Source organism: Fundulus heteroclitus, chromosome 4, assembly GCF_011125445.2.
Source record: "Fundulus heteroclitus isolate FHET01 chromosome 4, MU-UCD_Fhet_4.1, whole genome shotgun sequence".
NCBI lineage: Eukaryota > Metazoa > Chordata > Actinopteri > Cyprinodontiformes > Fundulidae > Fundulus > Fundulus heteroclitus.
Window position 1 is genome coordinate 31,418,576 of NC_046364.1, and position 22,471 is coordinate 31,441,046.

The 22,471-nt window shown below is 40.6% G+C and overlaps 2 protein-coding genes and 1 long non-coding RNA gene across 6 annotated transcripts in view; 2 read left to right on the forward strand and 1 right to left on the reverse strand.

Annotated features, from left to right (window-relative positions):
* Positions 1-6,589, forward strand: part of prtga (protogenin homolog a (Gallus gallus)) — a 48,604-nt gene extending 42,015 nt beyond the window's left edge. Inside the window, exons 15-19 of the mRNA XM_012855079.3 lie at positions 443-622; positions 714-837; positions 935-1,076; positions 1,209-1,322; positions 3,137-6,589. Coding sequence (XP_012710533.2) covers positions 443-622; positions 714-837; positions 935-1,076; positions 1,209-1,322; positions 3,137-3,484 — 908 coding nt within the window. The 3' untranslated portion in view covers positions 3,485-6,589. The remainder of the gene's footprint in view (positions 1-442; positions 623-713; positions 838-934; positions 1,077-1,208; positions 1,323-3,136) is intronic.
* Positions 6,590-9,374: 2,785 nt separating this feature from the next.
* Positions 9,375-11,610, reverse strand: LOC118562976. Of its 3 annotated transcripts, none has more exons than XR_004930938.1 (5): positions 11,403-11,610; positions 11,065-11,197; positions 10,761-10,951; positions 10,305-10,641; positions 9,375-9,834 (listed from the first exon to the last, which is right to left on the reverse strand). It is a non-coding gene; the product is annotated as an uncharacterized LOC118562976 (long non-coding RNA). The 3 variants fall into 3 exon arrangements; XR_004930937.1 differs by having other exon boundaries at positions 10,305-10,433; positions 10,537-10,641; positions 11,065-11,608; XR_004930936.1 differs by having other exon boundaries at positions 11,065-11,610.
* A 9-nt stretch (positions 11,611-11,619) lies between these two features.
* ccpg1 (cell cycle progression 1) lies at positions 11,620-22,471 on the forward strand. Of its 2 annotated transcripts, XM_036136388.1 has the most exons (11): positions 11,620-11,806; positions 12,426-12,508; positions 13,098-13,227; positions 13,897-13,982; positions 14,068-14,254; positions 17,107-17,442; positions 17,526-17,629; positions 18,461-18,580; positions 19,028-20,322; positions 20,398-20,451; positions 21,896-22,019. In XM_036136388.1, the coding sequence occupies exons 2-10, from the start codon at positions 12,449-12,451 to the stop codon at positions 20,426-20,428; spliced, it is 2,349 nt and encodes a 782-aa protein (XP_035992281.1). In that variant the 5' UTR covers positions 11,620-11,806; positions 12,426-12,448; the 3' UTR covers positions 20,429-20,451; positions 21,896-22,019. The 2 variants fall into 2 exon arrangements, with proteins under 2 accessions (XP_035992281.1, XP_035992280.1); XM_036136387.1 differs by lacking the exon at positions 20,398-20,451 and having other exon boundaries at positions 21,896-22,471.

The window sequence follows — 22,471 nt, forward strand, 5'->3', positions numbered from 1 at the left end:
TATTTTAGGGGTAAAAATACTCATTCCATTGGCAAATAGTCTTATTTACCTGCTCAAATCAAGGGCAAATACATTCATTTCAAGAAAATTTTACTTATTTTTAGTTCTCTTTTTGCAGTGTAGATATTCTCCCCTCTAAATAAGATGATGGAGATGAGTTATTCCTATTTTAAGTGCAAAAATCTCATTCCATTGGCAAATCATCTTATTTACGTGCTCAATACACTACTTTCAAGAAAATTTGACTTATTTTTACTTTAGTTTTTGCAGTGTAGGTGAGACCAAGTGTGATTAAAAATGTCAGTTTTCTTCTGTTTCATGCGGACAATGTATGCAGTTGAATTGTTAACAGGCTCAGAAACGTTCTCCTTATACCTCTGTATGTAAGTAAATTGGGGCGAAAAGAAAAGAGTAATTCACAAAGAGTTACGTCTAACCACAGGGAGCATCACCATGGCGCTGCTGGAGAACCTGAGTCCAGGCCAGGTTTACTTGGTAAAAGTTTCCGCGTCCAACGACATGGGCGATGGTCCATTTTCGAACGTGGTGGAGCTGGCAGTGAGAGCAGATCTCTCCACTGGGCACGATAGTGGACTTTCCCATGGCTCCACACAATCCACAGGTCAGTGAAATCCACAGAGCAGACTTGCTCCGTCTAACGCATTGTTTTTTAAAAATTAGGCCGGATTGTTTCATGGTGCAATTCATTGCAGGCTTTTCTGACGGCTTCTACCACCTGGACCAAAAGTCAATGACGGGTATCAGCGTGGGCGTCTGCATCGCCCTGTCCTGCATCATTATCTGTGCTTTCATCATCATCTGCAGAGGCAAAAACAGGTACTTAGTGTCTCCGAATGCTGAGACGTTCACCCATTCACCTTCTCCATTTTTCTAGCTTACAGAAGCGTCGCGCTTTGTGTTTGCGTCTCTGCAGGAAGCTATCAGCCGTGAAAACCTACCGGGAAGGGGAAAGCGCATCTGCTGCAGCCGCGATGCAAGCAGGACCCGAGGGCGAAGTGCAGAACGCTGAAGTGGCCGTGCCGATGATGAGTCGAGGTCATTTCATTGACGCAAAGGTAAAGCCGTCTGCTGGAAGATTTCAGATGCATTGGGTCAGCTCTTCAATCAGTCGCTTTCCTTTCTGTTATCAGGGCAAATGTAACATTTTGATTATTAGTTTGAGTAAAAAAAGGTGTTTTTTATTGTAGGGTGGAACCAGTCTTATCATAAATTCGAACGGCCCGGTTCAGTCCAGCTCTGACAAGAAGAAGAAATGGTCGTTCTTTAGAAGTGAAGGGAAACAGGACAGGATACTTTTTCAGGTAGGTTAAAGACTGAGAAGTCATCACCAGTTTGGGATTTGGAAGAAACATCTCCAGTGTTTTTTTTTTTTATTCATAAAGTACAGTGGGACCTCTAAATACGAACACATCTCACAACAGATTTTACTTTGAAAGTTGCCTTAAAATGGCATGTTGCATGAATTGGCGCTATATAAAATTTTATTGAATTGAATTGAAATCTCTCCAAGAACGAACAACGCACAAAAGTCCAGAACAATTTTTCTATGTTAACAAATGTAAAGAAAGGTATTAGACAGGAAGTGGAGAGAGAGAGATGGAGAAGATTTTAAGCAAAGGACCTGGGGACCCCCCTCCCCTCCAGGCCATTGGCTGTCAACAGTACACTGTAAAAAGGGAACTAAAAGTAAGTAAAGCTTTCTTAAAATTAGTATATTTTCCCTTGATTTGAGCAGCTAAATAAGACTATTTGCCAATGAAATTAGTAATTTTACCCCTAAGATAGGATAATTAAATATCCGGCACTTGAAATAAGATGATGGAGATGAAATGTTCTTATTTTAAGTGCAAAACTCTTATTCCATTGGCAAATAGTCTTATTTAGCTGCTCAAATCAAGGAAAAAGACATTAATTTCAAGAAAATTTTACTCACTTTTTGTTCCATTTTTGCAGTGGCCACGTCTTGCTGCTCCGTAGACGTTGTGTCTGCCATGTTGAGCATCTGTGCCAGCTAGGACAAAGCTGTTTTCTGCCTGTCAACCTTAATGTTGGGGCTGCGTGATATTAGGAAATCATGTTGCCATTATTAAATATTATGTTGACGTATCTCCCTTTTTTGATGGGATAGATCCAAATTTTCCTCTCTGTGACCTTTAGCATGTTGGCAACCATTGTCCCTTTCAGCTGAGCGTCTACCTTAGTGAGATCCATCCAGCAGGCGCCGTATCTCATCGGCATCATGCAGAGAGGGAACTCTTGACACCTGGAATTTGACTGCAGATTAGAACAATCCTTTGTCATCTTTATATCGCACAGACAGAAATTTCATCTCGATATAGTCACTAATGTGCAGTCCCAAACTATTTTACTTCAAAGCACAGGCAGAAGCAAGTGCCTGTGGGACATGTAATTCCAAGCCTGGAGACGCAAAATATTTCTCCACACAATAACTCTAATTCAGTTATTATAAATAAATAAAGCCTCTTTAAGACCAAACATGGCTGGGATTTTAAGTGTTTTACAAAGTTGTGGGGGTTGGAACTATTTTAATTTCCTTTTGCCTTTTCAATCAAATAAATTGTTGTATTCAGAGGTCTTCCTGTACTCCCTTACCCTGAACCTACAGCCTGAAAGTAACAGTCTGTGAACCTAACACAAGTTTCTGGGGGGGGTGCTAGTTGAAAACTCACGACAATTTAGACTTAGACAACTTTATTTGTCATTCGGTATGCACAAATTGCGTACAGAACGAAATTTCGTTTCGTACAGCTTTTGTAAATCGCAGTAGAAGTTAAATTACAGCTTTAGGTGCGGCAGAGATTTAGAAGTAAACAGTAGATTTTAAATACACAGTATACAAACAATTGAAATGTAACAAAAAAGAGACATTATTTATGTACAGATTGGATTGTGTAAGGGCATTTGTGCATGAATGCATTTATACGTGCAATTTTAAGACTAGGAGTCTGATAGCATTTGTAATGCTATATGAGCTGCAATGATGCAAAAATGTGCAAAAAATGCAAATGTTTGGTTACAGAAACTCCCGAGTTAGGATTATTTACAGTGAGGGAGTTTTTCCATCATGTCTGACAAAACTCTCTGTGTGCTGCAGAACAAGAGTAACGCCTCGCTCTCTTACCTGCCGGGAGCCACCGTGCTGACCTACGAGGAGGAGCTTTCTCCAGACCACTCCACCGCCCTGCACAACCTGCTCGGACGTCCCAGAGACGCAGAAGGGTCCTCCAACAGCGAGGGCAGCCACGAAACGGGCGACTCGGGGCGCTTCTCTCATGACGAGACGGAGCTGACCAACTCGGGCCCCAACAGCCGCCCGCCGTCTCTGACGGAGGAGGACGGCGGAGACCTGGACTGCGGCGGTCCTGCGGGGGAGCCGGGCGAGCTCAGGGTGAAGGAGTCGGTCGAGGCCGGCTGCAGCCGTCAGAGTGGACTGAGCGTGTAGCCGCGTCTGTGAGACTGAGTGTGGGAGCGAGCGTGTTTGAGGAAGTAAGGGAGCGTGTTTGATGCAGGTGGAAAATAGATTCACACATTTTTTGCCACATCTGGATCATTTGGTGGATATGAACTAGAATCCTGCAGATAGCCAGCTTCTACAAAGGTAACAAAGTCCCTGATTCCATATTAGCAACCATGCAGGTCCAGGAAATAAACCGGCATGCAGCTTTCTGCTTTAGAGGAGATTTTGTTACCTTTGCACTGTGCTGGGATCGATTGATCTAAACACAGACAGGAGAACTCTGCCGAAATGATCCCAAGGTCTGACTGCGAGCGTGAGAGTTGTGTGAGTTTGAGAAAACACGGAAAAGAAGCTTCTTCACACCATGAATAGGAAGCCGACAAAAATGTTTTCGTTTTTTTTTTTTTTTTTTACCTTTACTGTCTGTGAATGTCCTTTTTTTTTCTTTCTTTCTTTTTTTTTGTGTGTATATTTTGAAACAAAAAAATCTCACCCACCGTGAATGTTAAAAGATTGTCTTTAAATGTCAAGAGATAGAGGCATTTCTGAGATTATTTATGAGAGTTTATCACTGGAGCAGAAGGGAAGCGGGAGTCCTTTTTTTGCTGATGATCTACCTAGGTTGGCCCGAGGGCAAACCTTTCACTAAATATTTAATAACTACTTTTGTGTGCCCGGTGAGCTGCTTGGTGCTTGCCGACGACTGTGTCCTGCGTTCGTCGTCCCCTCGATTTTGTGCGTTTGTTTTGATTTGGCGGATGACGAGGGCGCTGCAGCTACCTCCTCTCGCTCCACCTGCTGCGTGGAATGAAGGCGCCGAACCCACACACACACACACACATCCGCTTTGTTATTTAAGCCCCTCAGATGTCGCTGAGGTACTGAGCCAGTATTAATAATGATGATTGTGTTCGTTTTTTTTGTCCGTTGGCGAGCAACGCTACGAGAGAAACGACGAATGTCGGCCTTTTGCTCGGTATGTCGGTGCGCAGCTGCCCTCGCTACTCGCGTTTTATACTACCTCGTTTTAAGAGTTGCTTTTGTTGTCGTCTTCTTTTTCCTAAACTCAGGGAACAAAAGGTTTAGTGCGTTGTGAAAAGTCATGTAGTGCTACATGGCGAACTGACAGGGTATCTTCTCAGTACTAAACTGTTTTAATGTTTTATTACCTTTAATGGAAAAAAAAGCTGAAAATGTAATGAATGTACCTCTGACGTCGTGAGCACGCTGCTCAGACGTTAGCTATACCCCTTTCCCCCTTCGGCGTCTGTTTTTACAAGCCGCCGTGTTTCATTTGATTTGTGTAAACATTCACACCAGAAGTGCTTGCAACGGCATATCTGAAGAGAAAAGCTTTACGATTGGCCTTAATGTGGGAGGCGCCCCTGGTCCGGGGCGAGGGCGCAGCGCCACGTGAGGATGCGAACACATGAAGAATGATTGTAGTGAAAGCGGTCAGGAAAAGCGTCTAATCAGAGATTCGAGCGAAGAAGGGAGGCCGTAAACGTTCTACCTCGAGAGAGAATCTATTTTTCTTAGAAGACGCCGTACTTCCGAGGAGTACGCGTTGTAGTTACTTTGTAGTTTTTGTTTTTCCTCCGGCTAGAGTAGGTGAAGATTAGCACTTGTCTGCCACGTAGTTTCTGTCAGAGGCGAATATGCAGCGCTGACTGTGAAGCTAATACCCAAAGAGTTGTTTGCTGATTTATTTGAGTTTATTTTGGGCCTCTTAACTGATCGCCGGAGAACAGAAAAAAATAATCAAAACAGACCAAAATGGCGAACGGCGGCGTCAGCGATCAGTTGAGGCGCCTCTCTTCAAAACAAAGCCTTGCACATTAGTGGCCTTGGCCCGCGACGGACAGTCCTGGGGTTTGTGGGTTTAAAACTGCGAGGAAGCGTCCGGCTTCACGGAGTGACTTTTTAATAATCAAGATTATGCACACTGACCAAATGTTCCTTCTGCAGAGTTCCTCATAAGCTGCTGCAAACAGATGTAGGTGAAATTAAGAGATAAATACATTATATTAGTGGTCTGTTCTCGCAGCAGCGCAGTGGCATGCAAATATGCACCTTCTAATTGTGTCTCCTTTACAGAATAATTTAAGAGAATACTTAATTAAGAAGAATAAAAGTATGTGGCTATATTCAGATTTATTGTCTATATTTTGATAATGTGTCTTTTTGAAGAGATCACAGAAAAATTTATTGTGGAGTTGTTTTTTTTGTGTGACTGGAGATAATGTAGACACTGCGGGTGCACAAACTTTGTCATGCCTCTGTGGTTTTAATCAGAGGACTCTGCAGAGGACTCAATCATATGAGACGAGATGTGACACAATCAGTTTCAAGTTCTTTTAAACGGCAAACAATATGAACCAAAGATTTTATTTCCTAATCCTCACCGCTGCATATTGGCCCGAATTCAGTCGATAAAAAATCTTACCTTTGTGTCAAATGGCATTATCAGTGTTTTAATGCTCCGCTTGTTTCTTTATGATGCATTTTTCTGTAAGAGAGCAACCCGGGAACTGTCTTTATTTCCAACTAAATAATGTTTTATTCTTGTAAAATCAATATGAGATGTTGTTCTTCCACAAAGTTAGAGATTATTTCAGTTGCAACTACAGTATTTTTTTTTTTTTTTGGATTTCATGTATTTATGAGGCTTTAAAGACCCAATCATGGATCTGACGACACCTTCTTTATTTCTTAAAGCCAACAGCTCTGTAAAGAGGGTGTTATGCAGTGACAAGGATAACTTCCTGCTTTTAAAAAGGAGAAAAAGTTCAGCTGTCATAAAACCACTGCAGTCGTCCTGCTTCATTGTTGGGTCTTTAAAAGCTATCGCAGGTGAACAAGTGCTACCTCAGATGTTTATTCTGTCTTATTTTTGTATTCGGTGCAGAAGGTCTGCTGCTCTTCATCTCATTAAAGGTGTTATGTTGGAATGATGTTTCTGTCCGAGGATGTGAATTGAAAGGGAAAACACTCTTCTTTTTTTCCCTTTTCTGAGCGGTGGAGCGCCGTGGGTCATTTTACATTTTCACTCAGGGGGACCCACGGCTACTCCCCCTCAAAAAAAAAAAAGGTCTCAAGCTTTGAAATTGAATGTATGTTTTTGTAATAAGTCTGTTATTTGATATTTTCTGTTGTATTGTTATATATTTGTCATAAAATCTACTTGCAAGTTTTTTTCTTTTCAAAATTGTTTAGAAAGAAGAGTTTTAGACTATTGCCTTATCATGAAAAAGTCTTGATTCTCAGTTTAAATAAAATTACAAAAAAAAAATCTGAAAAGAGTTGTTTTGTTAATATTTTTGGTAATTTGGTTTAGCTCCTTTATGATTTTATATTCTTTTATTTTAGTTTTTTGTTTGATAGACTTTGTTTATTATTTCAGTGCAAAAAATAATTTCAGCACAGCCACAAAAACAAGTATGGCTCTAAAAAGAAGCAAAAATATATCACTGGTCTTGATAATGATCTTAACACAATAAGCTCTGTTATTAAACTCCTGATCGCTACTGAAATCTAAAGTCCATGGGCACCATAATTAAGTATACAACCATTTAGAAAAGGGTGGAGTACACAAATCCTGAAATAGATTACCAATAACAGCAGAAACATTATACTTTTGAAAGGAAGAGTACAAATACATGTTTGAGAATGCAGTTAGAATATTTAATTTAGGTCTTCAATGACAACTGTAGGGATTTGTATTTGAAATTATCCTTTTCATCAAAACAGTTCTACATTTAGACACTATGAGGAAATAGTTATCCATTTAATTAAATATATCAAACACTGAATAAAAACCAGATGAATACCTGCAGAAATTTCAAATCATCCCTTGTACCCTTTTATAAATGTCTCAATCAGTAGTTCCTCCGGCTTTCTGAAAGTTTGAAGATTTTGTTTAGATTTGGCCATCTGGGTGGAGCTGGATGGCAACTCTGGAAGCTGATGCAAAAATACAGTTTTATGTTTTTCCACAGACCCAAATTACAAAAATGGGGGAAATTGTGTCCTTGTGACAGGCTGCTGGTGATTAAGTTGTTTTTAATAGAAAATTCAACAGGTTACCCCATTAAGAGCTAAAAATGGTTCATGATTATTCATTTTTACCTCTATATTTAATGACTATATGGATGAACTGTTCATCCATGTACTGTATTAATTGTTTGATTCCTGTACGATTCGAGGATTGAAATGTGAGCCTTACAATTGTGTGTTGCATAATTGGTCACATCTTTGTGCCATAAAAGCTTCTGAGTGCCCCATGAGAGTTTCTGTAAAATCATTAGTGTATTTGCGCTGACACTGAGTTCTATAAATACACACAATATTTTTTCAGAAAACATTATTAAACTCATAAAGGGGTTTCTAGCTTAAAGAAACCGGAAAATAAAAGCAAGACAAGTGAATCTCAACAGTTAAAGTCTGACTAATAGCTCGAGTGGCTTGACGTCTGTGTGCTGTTATAGAAACATAAGCAGCACAAACTGTATCGTGTTTGTTGTACAGATTAGAGCTTCTATGGCATCTCTCCCCATCTGTTCCATTCCTCCTCTAACATCTGCTTACCAGCTTCCAGACCCAGATTGGGACAGATCGCTATGCTGTTTTAGATAAACATTTACTGACATCTGCTGGAACTGTGGGTTAACAGCAAAAAAAAAAAAAAAAAAAAATAATAATAATAATATATATATATATAGATTTTAAACAGATTGCACAAGAAATAAAATGTAGATCCAACTCAATGCAATTCCCCTCAGACATAATCTGTCATCTTTAGCCATGTCATGCTCATGTCAAAGTTGCTACTCTGTGAAATAATTCACAAAATTGTAAGTGTTCCTAGATGAATTTGACTCTTTTGAATATTATGATGTCCAAGTAAACGGCCCACCCCACCCACGTAAAAAAAAAAAAACTCTGTTAAATAGACGGAAGGGTTAGTTCTTCATTTGTACCGTTAAAATTTGCGTTTGTGCTGCTTTGTTTTCGCAATTATAAATTTTAATTTCGGGCTGTGACGTCATCGCCACGCCCCATTTTTGCTCCGCAACCAACCAAAGCGGTCTACTTCTTTAGTGCTTCGTTTGTGCCGTTGAAATTAGCGTTTGTGCAGCTTTGGTTCCACAGATATTATGCATTTTAATTTCGGCCGATGACGTCATTATAGGCCGCCACTGCAAAATGTAGCGCTACGTTTTTATTTCTTTGCTGGTGCTGAGCTGGAGCCAAAACAAACCAGAGTGGTCTACTTTTTTCCAGTACCGTGTGTGCAGGTTTGTGCTGCTTTCATTTCCGATTCAAACTATATGCTCTATACTTTCAGCATTAGCATAAAAACTTTTTATGCTAATTTTATGTTTTTTTTGTTTGTTTTTTTATGAAAATTGACATCCTTAGAATTTTTCTGTCAAATGTGACTTTTGAACAAGGTAAGATAATAAATAATGGGACATGTATGGTTGAATGCCATACATACAGGGCTAGCTGCCACATGGCGAGTACATGTTAGCAGCAAGTTGTTTCAGTCACACGAGAACTACAGCATCTACGTCATATTTAGCTAACTTGGCCAGGGGATCAGGAAGTTAATTTGATACACTGCATATATATTTCTGTAAAGCAACAATTCAATTACATCCTGTTTAAACATATTGAAACATTATGCAAGGCTTCATTGTGCAGCTTTTACATTTATGTCCAGGTATTAATGATAGGCACATCAGTAGACTCCACAGGGCTAGGACACATTTTTTAAGTTGAACTGATACTTTAATTGAAAGTTAAGACAAGTAGTAGTAAAAATGCAATATGTGAAATAACATAACATACTATAATTATGATCCATCTATGGCATATAGATTTATGTAAGAAGACTAATTTAAATAGAAGTTTTGAGTTGTAACTGAATTCTATAATGTCAATTATTCATGGCATGAGAGATTATATAGGCCAGAAAATTTGGATTAACACTAATCAAAGTCTTTTTGTTCTTTAACTAGATGCCTCGACAGCCATCAGTAGACAGGGATTCCCTTTTTGCAGTTCTCTGCACTTCAAAAGAGTGCATCGTTCTAAATGGCAAAATAGCCACTCCAGCTGCCACTATTTGGACAGAGTCAAGTCAGCAGCTGGAAAACAAGATGTCTCCAAAAGCCCTGTACACTTTTGTAAGGTTAAACAGACACAACATCTGGTCATGTTTGGAGATCAATGAGCAGGAAAGTGATCCTGAGAGCAGTGTGGACACAGAGGCATCAGATTTGATGGATATTGGAGATCCTGGACCAAGTCACCCTCCAAATTTGGCGACCCTACGAAATGCAAAGCAGGAGAGAAGAGATTTTGGAATTAGGTGACAAAGATCCAATTTTGTGTTTGCAGTTGTTAAAATATAGCACACCTCACAGTGGTAGTATAAGAGAAATTGGTCTAGACAAGTTCTTCTGCCACTATTGGAGTCCAACTCAGCTCCATGTGTATAAAGCATCGTCCAAAAAAAAAATGCCCCTCAGTAGTTTGCTTTGATGCAACAGGCTCAGTAGTGAGAAGACTGGTGAGACCAAATGGTACATCTGGCCACATCTTCTTATATCAAGGCGTTCTGACAGGGGACAATTCCTCAGTCCCAGTTGTGCAAATGCTGTCAGAGAGACACGACATTAATGCTATTGCAACATGGCTGACAGAATGGCTTCGTACGGGTGCTGCTTTACCAAAGGAAGCTGTGAGTGACTGTTCTCTGGCTATTCTTGGTGCTGTGGTGAAGGCCTTCACTCCTTACCCTGATCTGAAGACGTACATTAACGAATGCTTCCGTGTGGTACTTGGGAACCAGTCTTGTAAACTTCCTCCTTGTTTTATCAGGATGGATGTGGCACACTGCATAAAGATGATCTGCGAGTGGGACTGCCTTAAAAACGAGTCACACCGTGTCAAAGACTCCTTTGTCAGGGCAATCGCAAAGCTGCTTCAGTCACAGTGCTTGGACCAATCAAAAAGGTGTAAAAAAATACCTAAAAACACCAGGTCACAGAAGACTCCATCATCATTCCAGCTGAAGACACAAAGGAAGTGTGTCAAGGGGATCCTTTTGACGAGATCCAAACTGACCTACGAGACTGGGTATCAAACATTTGTGAGGAGAGCAGGTCACTCGCTGCAGCCAACGGGGATAGGGATAACATCCATTTCCACCCTGAGATTGTTCCACACCTAATAAGACTTGCACGTTACTTACCAATTTGGACAGGAGTAATGGTTCCCCCTCTTCAAAAGCACCAGGCAGCCTCACAGCAAGCTCAGCCACTGTTGAAGCGGAATTCAAAAATGTAAAACATGGTATTTTTAAACACGAGAACTTACCCATTCGAGTTGATCGCTATATTTCTCGTCATCTTGTCTTCATTGGAGGAAATATGAGGATTTGTTCTGCAAAGGCAAAAAATGACGAGGAAACATCTGGATTAGCAAAAGTATCAGAAACAACCTCTGCATCCATGACTAACCGTAGTGCTGAAGTCAAGAGATGAATGGACTCTTACCATTCTGTTTAATCCGAGAAAACCACAAACATTCCTCCAACGGATGAAGATGCGATTGAAAACTGTAGGGGACTCATTCTTCCACCCAAGAGATATGAAGATAACTTCATATCTGAGTTCCTGCACTGAATGGCTTCATGCAGATCCATCATTTGGGGCAAAAAGAGTGAAAGTGGGACTATTAAAAAATGGACACCTGTACCAACCTATTAGAGTTGGGTAAATCAGCAATCTCTGTGCTGAACACGTGCATTTGATGCCTTCTGTCAGTGCTTTATGCAGCGGTTTCTGTGACGGCACAGCATTTCAAAATGTTGTCAGGAATGATAGTGACAAACCCCGTCTTGCAGCTGGTGAAAGCCATTGTTACAGAGGGTGTCTTCGTGTTTTTTTTTTTTTTTTTTTTTTTTTTTTTTGTGTGTGTATTTCCAGCGGCTTGCTCTGTCACGCTGCTTTGTTTATTCGTTTTTTCTCAGCCGCAAGATTTGCTTGCTTGGTTTGCGCCATTCCCCGCTGAGCCTGTTTGACCACTACGCTTCCTTAAGGGAAATGTAGTTCTCCACTTTTGAACCGCTTAAGTTTACCTATCCGGTTGCACGACTTAAAAAACTACATTTCCCAGAAGCCAACGGCTTTGAAGTACTGTTAACGGATATTCTGGCTGTTGGCCTGGCAGTCTTGCATCAACAACAGCGCGAAGCCGCACGAGAACAGCTGTGTGTTCGCTGCGCACAAAACACCGGTAAGTTTAAACAGTTTTTCTTTGTTTCGCTGCATCTGGCGAGGATAAATCGCCTTTAGAAAAGTAGCGGGCGTTGCCCACATTGCGGTAATTGCATGTTGCGTCTATGTTTTGGAAGATGACGTAAATAATAAACCTGTTAGGCGAGTTAACCAGTGGGAAATGACCTGCCGAATGTCGTTGTTTGGCGTTAAAAGACCAAAATAATGTCTGCTGCAGCTTCTAGCTTCAGTGTTAGCGGCTGTAATCTGTGATTTTTATGGCTCTTTTCGTTTTCCTGTCGCCGCTTGGCTATCTTGTAGGTGTCATACCGCACTGTGACCGCCAGTGGCCGCTATTTCTCTGCTTGTAGTTTATTTACAGGCTGCTGGTGGTGATGATTCTCTGTCATTTAAGGCAAGGTGAATCCAGAAAAGGTTGAAAAACAACAACAACTGGACTTTCAGTTTTTGGAGTTAGAAACGTTTTGGTCTCTATCTGAAGAGCAACACGTTTTTGTCTCCAAGAACTGAAGCCCAATTGTGTTTTTTTTTTTTTTCCTTTTTTGGATTTAATGCTGATGTGGTATATTCCCAATCCTCTGTTTATCAGAAAATTTAGTACTTTCTTTGTTCTTTAGAGCCGTGATTGTTGCTGACAGACATGTCAGAAACATCAAGTGATGCAGAGTTGTCCTGTGGCTGGACCATTATCAGTAATGAGGTATGTTTTTTTGTTTTAGTAATGTTATTAATCAAATTAAATATGAGGTTATAGACTTTGTGACAGAACTTTTTGAAAAAATTTTTTCTGTACTCTGTTTTTTCCCCTCAATTGACTTGTGATTGTTCAGTCTCAATTAGAGATGCATAGATCATCATTTTGTGGCTGAGGCAGCTCAGACTTCCTGATTCTGATTGCACTTTAATATTAAAATATTTCTCCCACAGTGTTTTACTATTATTTAAACATGGCAACATATTATTTTAGTTTGCTTTTTTTTCTTATGAAAGTGAAATACAGACACTATTAAAAAATTACGGTTGTCAGCATAGCCTGGTAATACTTAGTGGCATGTTCAGAGGTAATATATATATATATATATATATATATATATATATATATATATATATATATATATATATATATATATATATTTCTATTTTTTTTAGTACATCTCTGTTCCTGATAAAACTTTTCCTATTTTTTATACAGTCATTTTTTGATAATTTATTAATATAACTGTATATGTGAAGTAAAAACTATAGTATACCTTCATGGTTTCCGGTTTTACTGTATTTTGCATCTTTAGGGTTCAGATATAGAGACACTGGGATCGGAGGCTGTGGGCGAATACGGAGCTGAGTTCTTAGAGCGCCCCGCTTTGGAAGAATCACAGCCACTTGAATCACGAGGCTCAGCATCTGCTGGTACAAATCTTGGTAATTGCTCTTCCTTAAATTGTTGTTCGGAGCTGGGGATAAATGATAAAATGTTCAACCTTCTGCAGAAATATTGTTAAAGCTGCTCAGATACCAAATTTTTTTTTATTTACAATGACTTTGTAAACTTTCTCTAAAGCGGGTGTTTCACTAAACACCAGTTTATATTGAATATAAACTTTGGCAAAATATATTTCGTTTTGTGCTGTTTTAGCAAAAAAAAAATTCTAAATATGTTGATGTAGTCATAAAAATGTGCATATTCTTGATATTTTATGGACCATGCAACTGCTTTTCTTTTTTTTTTTTTATTATAGGGAAAATGAACCCACAAATAACTTATTTGTCTGATATAACCATAACTTTTGCCTCTAATTTCCAATAAAAAAAGTAAAATTTAAAAGTACATTTCTGTTTTTTTTAACATTATTTAATTATATTAAATTAATTGAAATTTAAAGTTTTATATTGTAAATATAAATGTATGTGTTTTCACATTTATTTAATGTTTGAGTTTAGTTAAATATGTAATTATATACAAACTTTAATACATTATTTTCCATTAATTTAGTTTGATCGGCAAACATCCAATTCCTTGTGACTAATAAAGCTGCTTACAATTTTATTTGTGTAAACGCTGGCTCTGATCATACTGAATTTGTTTTCCAGCCCTACATGTTGAGGAAAACGCTGCCAACTCTCTTGATGACGCACTGGGGGAGCAGCCTGGAGATGAGACACTGCAAGGTCCTGAGGTGGGAGGAGCTGAATTTAGATCCAGCAAATGTTAGAATAACCCAGAATTACAGTTTTATCACCCTATAAAACAATCTTTTGCAGACTGCAGACGGCGCTTCAGTTGGAGTTTTCTCCTCAAGCGATCACTCTGACATTGTGACTCTGAGAGACCTGGAGGAGGGCCAGCCTGCAGAGGAGGAGGAGGAGGCGGCGGCAGCAACCAGCACAGAGGAGCTTTACCTCGGCACCTCCAGTAGCAGTCATTATACCTTCACTGCCTCAGACATCGGTAGGAGTCATTTTAGATTCCTTTAAAATCTCTCCTAACCCAGTCCACAGCAATGAGTCCAACACAGAACGTTTCTCCTGTGCCCGAGCAGGTTTGTTGTTAAGTCACTGGAAGCTTCCACACACTCTGGTGACCTTCAGCGACCACCTGAGAAGTCAGTCTGCTCGTTTTCCTCATCCAAATCTAAATGAATCTAGCACGACGCTAACCGTGTTTAGCAGCATCCCAAACTAATAGTGGCTGGTGCTCATGTGTGTTGGTAGTTTCATCCTGTGTGCACGATGCAGATTTCAAGTGTGAGTGCGACCTTTTTGCATCCTCTAACTGTAGAAGACAGCAGACTATAAAATCCACTAAACATTCAAAATTGATAACATCTTTACACTAGAATAATGGTTTTATATATATAATATTTTTGTGGGTTTTTACAGCACTAGGGTCTCATTTTTTACAAAGTAGGCTGACAGGAAAGGGGTTTTGAGAAAAGGGGGAAGACATGCTGCAAAGGACTAAGGCCTCTGTGTATGGGTCGTGCTCTTTACCCCTGCGCCATCGCAGCACGGCCCAGTTTAAATCTCATTTTAATCACATTTTCTCTTATTTAACAAAAGTAAACTGAAGCTCCGGACTTGAAACGTAGATTCAAAAACTTCAAATACTTGTTTTTGTGCTTTGTTCAGCCATTAAGCACAAGATTAAAAGTCTAACATGCAGTGCCCTGCAAAGGTATTTGTACTCTTATTGAACTTCACTGACTGTCTTCCATCTACTTCCAAGCAGAGTTCTTCTTTCTGCTTTATTCTGAAAGCCTTATTTAAGACTTGCACCACTAATAGGTGCTGATAATAAAATTGGCATTTCTCTGGTGCATGCTGGATAGAGATTAAAAGATAGAGTCCAGGAGATCTGATGTAGGCATGATTTATTTTCACAAGAGCTGCAAGACATGTGGCTCCTGAGCTACAAACTGATCTGAGATTTCCTGCGTTGTCCCGCCCCAAAAACTTTAAAGAAAGATGTCTTAGGGCATGGGGGTAGTGAAGTGTGAATTAAGTTTAATATTTGATTCCCATTAAAAGGTTTGTCAACTTTATAGCTAAGCTGTTTGGATAGGGCTGGGCGATAAATCGATTTAATCGATTAATTCGAATTTACAATTCTTTGAGATTTCATTTTTGGAAAATCTGGATTTTATTTTGCCAATACACTTATTGGGTTTCTATGAAGAGAACAGCATGTGATGCTGAATATATGTTTAGGCAAACGAATTGTCAAAATATTGTTAAGTATAAACTTTTTTTTACCATAATACGAGGTACTTCATTTACTTATTTACTTTTTTTTTTTAAACTTAGTTTGAAGTTCACAAGTGCAGTGAAGCCTGTTCTTAGCTCAATGTGTAATACCACTAGCAGCAAATGTTTTGTTATATTTTCATTGTTTATAATGGCACGGCTGCCATCTTGTTTTACAAGCATGTTTCACAGCTTGTTTTTAGTTGCACTTTGAATTCAGGTCAACTCCCTGACGAAATGCTTGACATAAAAGCAAGGTTTTAAATTAATTTATTGTTTGGAGGCCGGTGAACACCACCTGATATGGAGGCTGGTAGGTGAAAATGGTTGAAATGTAGTTATCAGTAGGTTTACGTGCTGAATAAAACAGCCCAGTGAACCTATGTTCTTGTTGCCTAATATTTAGGTACCTGATGATAAAGTTTAGCCTTTTCAGCTCCAAACTGATCTTTCTGCAGCAGCGGTGACATTTTAGGGTTTGCATGATAAGTAAACAGTTCACTTCTCATGATTGCATAACGTCCACCCCTCTCTTCTATATGGAGGAAGTTAAACCAAGGGTGCAAAAGCAGCAACATGCTGTTCAGCGTCACCAGCACAGTGCTGATTTGTCATTTTTTTAACTAATCTTAATCAGTGGAGCTGAGACGGGGCGAATGTGCAGTTTAAGGTTCTTGTGAATCGATATCGCAGAAATCCCGTCATACTCAGCGAATCTCAGCAGCTGAGCAAAGACAGTTCAGAAACCTCTGTGTTTCCACGAAGGGGTTAGAACCTGGGAGCGCTGGCAAATGCTGCCAGAGGTTGTGTCAATGCAGGTCCAATGCACGAGCATTCAGCGCTTTCATCTGGACGGCCTCCTTGTCAAAGTGATGTCAGGAATCTGGAGTTCATCGAGGAGCATAAGGGGACCGTTAGGAAAACTTTTTGCTTTGGGCTTCAAACTGTGGAAAAGCAAATGCACCTTCCAGCTTGATGTCTGCCTGAATAACTACACTTATTCATGTTTACAATCATGACCTGATGCTACACGTATAATTTTACCTTACACCGCCTGGAGTGACTTGACACCGTCATGACACATTGGGATAAAAAAATAAATAAATTGACAGTCAATGTTATAAAATAACCAGTGAAGTGTCGACTTCTCAGGTGTTTTATTTCTCCACTGTGTTTTTTTTAAAACAAAGCTTCAGGTCATAATGGGCTGGTGTCTTCACTGCAAAAAGGGAACTAAAAGTGAGTCAAATGTTCTTGAAATTAATGTATTTTTCCTTGATTTAAGCAGGTAAATCAGACTATTTTTTTAATGGAGTGAGTATTTTTACCCCTAAAATAAGATGATTAGATATGTTGCACTTGAAATAAGATGATCGAGATGAAATGTTCCTATTTTAAGTGCAAAAAATCTTATTCCATTGGCAGATAGTCTTATTTACCCGCTTTAATCAAGGAAAAATACATTGATTTCAAGAAAATCTGACTTACTTTTAGTTCCCTTTTTGCAGTGTTCTTTGTGGAGCCTGCATCCTAATCTTTTTTTCACGTCAACTGTAGCTTTCCTAGCGCAACATCCAGCAGCGACCAGCTCGAGCAGCAGTGAAGATGAGGTCGTGCGAAGCTCCAGTCCCATCGTACGAAGAAGAAGGGTTAGGAAAAATACCCCGAGCGCTGTGACTGATCCAGAGGAAGAGGAGGAGGTGCTGCCAGAGTCTCGATGCGGGGATGAAGAGGTGAAGGAAGAGCAGCAGCAGCAGCAGGCTGATGGGGTGGAGGTGAGGCTGGATGCTGCTCATGAGGGCCGAGAGCAAGGCAGAGGTGGGAGCGGCCTTAACAAATGCGTCCTCCTCGCCATCATTATCGCCGTCGGCATGGGTTTTGGCCACTTCTACGGTAACTGCAGACCTCTGCTTCAACATGTGCCATCGGTGTGTTGGCATGTGTAGATAATACGTTTTTACCAACCTCTCCTTCAGGCACGGTCCAGACTGAAAAAAGGCAGAAAAGCAGAGGGATTGAGAACGCAGACGTGCGGGAGCTTCTGAAGCAGCATGTCAGAGATCAGCATTTAACAAAGCAGGTTGGTTATGACACAGCTCCCAGTTCAGCTGAACATGCAGGACAAATAACATTAAACTGACTAAAGGACAAAAGGAGGAGTCGCTGAGTGAAGAAATTTCTCTTTCATGCACCTCTTGGTGAATTGACTCAACAAATAAACCTAATAGAAAAAAACGTTTCCCTTTACACGTGATGGAGCGGAGAGTCGACCGTGACACCCTCCAAGTACGGTAACCCTCTTGGTGGTGTAGGTGCTGTGCCCACTGAAGCCCGGTCACTGCCTTGGCTGTAATAAAAAGGATCTCACCAGTCAGCTGAAACAAACAACCCATGATTTCCACAGCAGTAAATACAACACCGTAAAAAGGCCTCTGCGCATAGCGGTTGGTATTTTCTGGGTTTCCAGTTGCAGCAGAAAGCGCACACACCTCCAAATTGCTCATACCATGGTTGACTGGAAGAGTTCAGGTTTTCAGGCTGCAGGTCAAATGGAAAACGTACCAGTCAAGGTAGCAGAGAAGTCCTGGCGTTGTATTTAGTGATGTGTAAGAAAACGTTTACAGTACGGTCTGTAATATGATTTTAAAAACATATAAAGAACAATCTACTAACAACAACTGTGAAAGACACAGATCCTATGTGCATGATTTTTTTTTTCTTCGATATTTAAAGGTAATAATGTAAAATTTGAAGAAAAACTGTCAATTTTTGGTAGTATGGCTTTGAAAACAGCAGGGAAAGATGTACTTGGAGCACTAAAGTCAAAGCTAAAACCTAGATAAAGTATATTATGATTGATGATTTGGACTAATAAAACCTGTTCTCTTTACTCCTGACTCATCCCAATCAGGGGAGCGACTTTGGCCAAGATGACTTAAATGAGCAGCAGATTATTCATTTGCTGTCAGAAGTGATTGACAGAGTCATGCAAGAAAACCAGGAGCTCAAAGCAGAACATGTTCGCATCCAGGTAAATCCAGCTGTTCCTCTTCAGACATGCTCTGAGCACTGCAAAAACAGAACTAAAAGTAAGTGAAATTTTCTTGAAATCTTTGTAAATGTCCTTGATTAGAGCAGGTAAATAAGACTATTTGCCAATGGAATAAGATTTTTTGCACTTAAAATAGGAACAATTCATCTCCATCGTCTTATTTCAAGTGCAGGATGTCTAATTATCTTATTTTAGAGATTAATTGTTCCTGTTTTAAGTGCAAAAATCTCAATCTATTGGCAAATAGTCTTATCTACCTGCTCAAATCAAGGAAAAATACACTCATTTCAAGAAAATCTTTACTTATTTTTAGTTCCCTTTTTGCGGTGAGTTAAACAAAACAAACGGGTAACTTAAACTTTAGGTGTTGAAACTATCAACACCTCAACAACTATCAACAGAAACTATCTCCCTTTTTTCATTAAGGTCCAGAGAGATGATCTGGAGGAGCTGCTGAAACAAGCGAAGGAGGACAGGACAAACATCATGTCTCAACAGCAGAGTCTAACAGATGACAACGCCCGGCTGAGAAGCTCCCTGGAGCGCCAAGAAACGTCTTTGACCGTCTTACAGGAGGAGCTGAGAAACCTGCGCTCCGAGATCCAAGATCTGGAGGCGAGGGGAGCAGAGGCCGATTCGCTGCTGTCAGAAAACCAGAGGCTGAAAGAGCAGATGGAGGAGGAGCAGCAGATGATCAGAGACTTTCACATTCAGAGGGAAGACATGACGGGAGAACTTCACACGCTGAGGAGGAAGTTGGAGAGAGAGAGGGAGGTCACGGAGGAGCTGAGGGGAGAGCTAAGTGTTCTGAGGAGTCACGTTTCTGAGTCTGGGAAGGACGGTGGGACAGAGGCAGAGGATCTGGAGAGACGTCTGATGGAGATGGAGAAGAGGCTGAGCTTCGAGCAGCAACGCTCCGACCTGTGGGAGCGGCTCTATGTGGAGACCAAAGAAGAAACGGCCAAAGGAGACCGAGAATCCAAAACGAAGAGAGCTAAACAGGGAATGGCGGGGAAAGTGAAGGAGACGTTTGATGCCGTGAAGAACTCCACCAAGGAGTTTGTCCACCACCATAAGGAGCAGATTAAGAAAGCCAAGGAGGCCGTGAAGGAAAACCTGAGGAAGTTTTCTGATTCTGTAAAATCCACTTTCAGGCACTTTAAGGATTCGGCCTCGACGTTCATCAACAAGGCCCGGGGATTTTATAACAAGAAATGTGACAAAACAAACACAGGCGAGCCGTGGCAGCGCCGAACACAGAAACCCCAGCACAGATCTGCTTCCTCCCAGAACGACCGCAACACACGGAAATCAGCCGGGAAGGTTCTGGAGGACCAGGATGAGGGCACCCAGAGGAGCAGCGTGAAAAGATGCTCCGGGGTCTTTGACTGCGCCTACCAGGAGTCCATGAGCCTCTTCAACAAAGCTGCTGAACCAATCCGAGCCGACGAGTTCAACCTCCTGCTGCAGAGCTACCTGCAGCAGGAGGTGGGCCACTTCTACCACTGGAGCGAGCTGGGCACGTTCATCGACGGTTTCTTTCACGATGGACTCTTCATCCACGACCGCATGCTTTTCACAGACTTCGTAAGCAGAGTGGAAAACTATCTGGCCGGCATGCACGAGTATCACGGCCTAGACGACGACGTGTTTGGAGACTTCGACGACTACATCTACAGGCACTTCTTCGGAGAAGGCTACACCAAAAGCTACGGCCCGCGGTAGGTGTCCCGCAAGGTGAAATATCCTCCTAAATATCCTCCACGGTTCGGAGCTAAGACTGTCTTGTTTTACAGGCATGTAACATCTGAGGAATTCCTGCAATGACTTCAACTTCAACCTAAAATAACGTGAGGAATAAAATCGGGTTCCAGTGGTTGAAAACATTGACCAGTGCACAAAAACCCCATGATGCAACACTATAAATTTGGCTTTGATTCTGTTATCATCAGGTTGCGATTTTATTTACTAGTAAACCGCAGCTGGTGGTAATTTGTACGAGTTCTAGTATCCTCCTTTTGTTTGCTGAAGCCTGGACAAACAAAACAATAAATCACTTCAAATTTTCTAACCACTATTATCTGGTTTAATGTTACTTTCCCCTTTTCACCATTAAATACTAGCTGGGTCGTAACATTTAATGGGGGCTCGTCCGGGATCTCGCATCTTAAATGAGAATCATATTCCCAGACCACGCTTTGGCAAAGAGAAAAACGAAAGGAGAGTACTAAGAACCAGTACAACCATATTCTTCTTAAAATCACAGGATTATTATTTTTTAATCATGCAGTTATTTGCACAGTTTGTTTATTTATTTATTTTGGGGCCTATGGCTGGTTCCATTTCAGCGCAGCTGGCTGCCGACGGAGCCCACGGGCTCGTCCCCGCAGCTCCCGGGGGTTTCGGCATTGCGGGGCCGTCTCTCCTCTTCCTTGGTGGGGTAGGGGGGGGGGGCAGATTTCCTGTGTTGGCCTCTCTTGGGCACCTTTACTTTGGGGGTCCTTTGGGCATCTGGGGTTTTGGGTCCCCCGGCATCGTCCTCGTTGCTCTTTCTTTTCTTCTTCTACTTTTTCATTTTGGTGTCCATATGACATGAAATACTCCCTGCATAAATTATCATAAAACTATTTACATGTATAAATCAAGCGAAGCACTATGGCGGAAGCCGTACTGCTCCACTTGTGAAAGTAACATCTGTTGGGCTCTTTTTGGTATTAACACAACAATTCTTATTGCCACATTGCCAGACAGGACACTGTCAAAAAAAAAAAAAAAAAAAAAAATATATATATATATATATATATATATCTATATATATATATATATATATATATATATATATATATATATATAATTTGCACAGTTTAAATTGCATACAGACATTCAAACAATCTGTCTCAGTGGCACTTTTGGACCTTTTAATACTGAAATTAATCAATGTTGTCAACCATCACATGTTTTTACCTGCCTGACTGGATGTTTTTAACAGACTGTGAATTAAAATACCAGCTCTGAACTGCTGAATACATATGACAATTAATTATGTTATTCTCTTTTTACTCATTAGAAGTCCTATGAAGGCGATTGGTTGAGTTGGGACTTTAAAACCAGTTAAAGTTTCTGGTGTTCCTCCAACATAACGTAAAAAAAGTTTAAAGGGTATCTAAATATAGAAAGCTTTTCCTGTTTATATTTAATCACTTAACTCACTCTTTTTCATCCCCAAGGCAGCAGCAGTTTCTGCCTATAAAAGTCTTGCCTGTTAATTTCGTTTTTTTTCTGTCCACCCCATAGAGGACCGTTTCGGGGACCTGACCCCGGCTCCAAGGAACACTGGAGAGCGAGGCCCCAGCAGAGGAAGCAGCCCAGGGGAAGATCTCGTCCTCAATGTGCCCGCAGGTGGAGCCGGTCAGGAAGGAGCGCAGACACACACATGGCTGACGTTAAAATCGAGCTGGGCCCAATGCCCTTTGACCCCAAATACTGAAAAGAAGAATTTGTCACGAATGCTGTTTCCCCTTTAAATTTTGGGATTTATTTAGACGCACACTCGTGTTTTTTTTTTTTTTTTTGTGTTTTTTTTGTCAAGTTTGCACAATCTTTTTCAAGCTACTGAACATCCCAGAACTGTTGTGTGTTTAACAATTTAAAGGTTTTTGTAGAAGATCCGACACTTGGCTGGTTTGGGTTGAACTCTTGGATCGTTTCCTGCTGGGTTAACATCCATACTTTACATAAATTCATTAGTTTAGTAACAAAGTCAATAAAAATATCATCTAACCTAATATAAAACGTGACACCATGCCAAACTCAGTCCAGGTTTACTGTATTTTTTGGACTATAAGTCGCACTTAAAATACTTAAATTTTA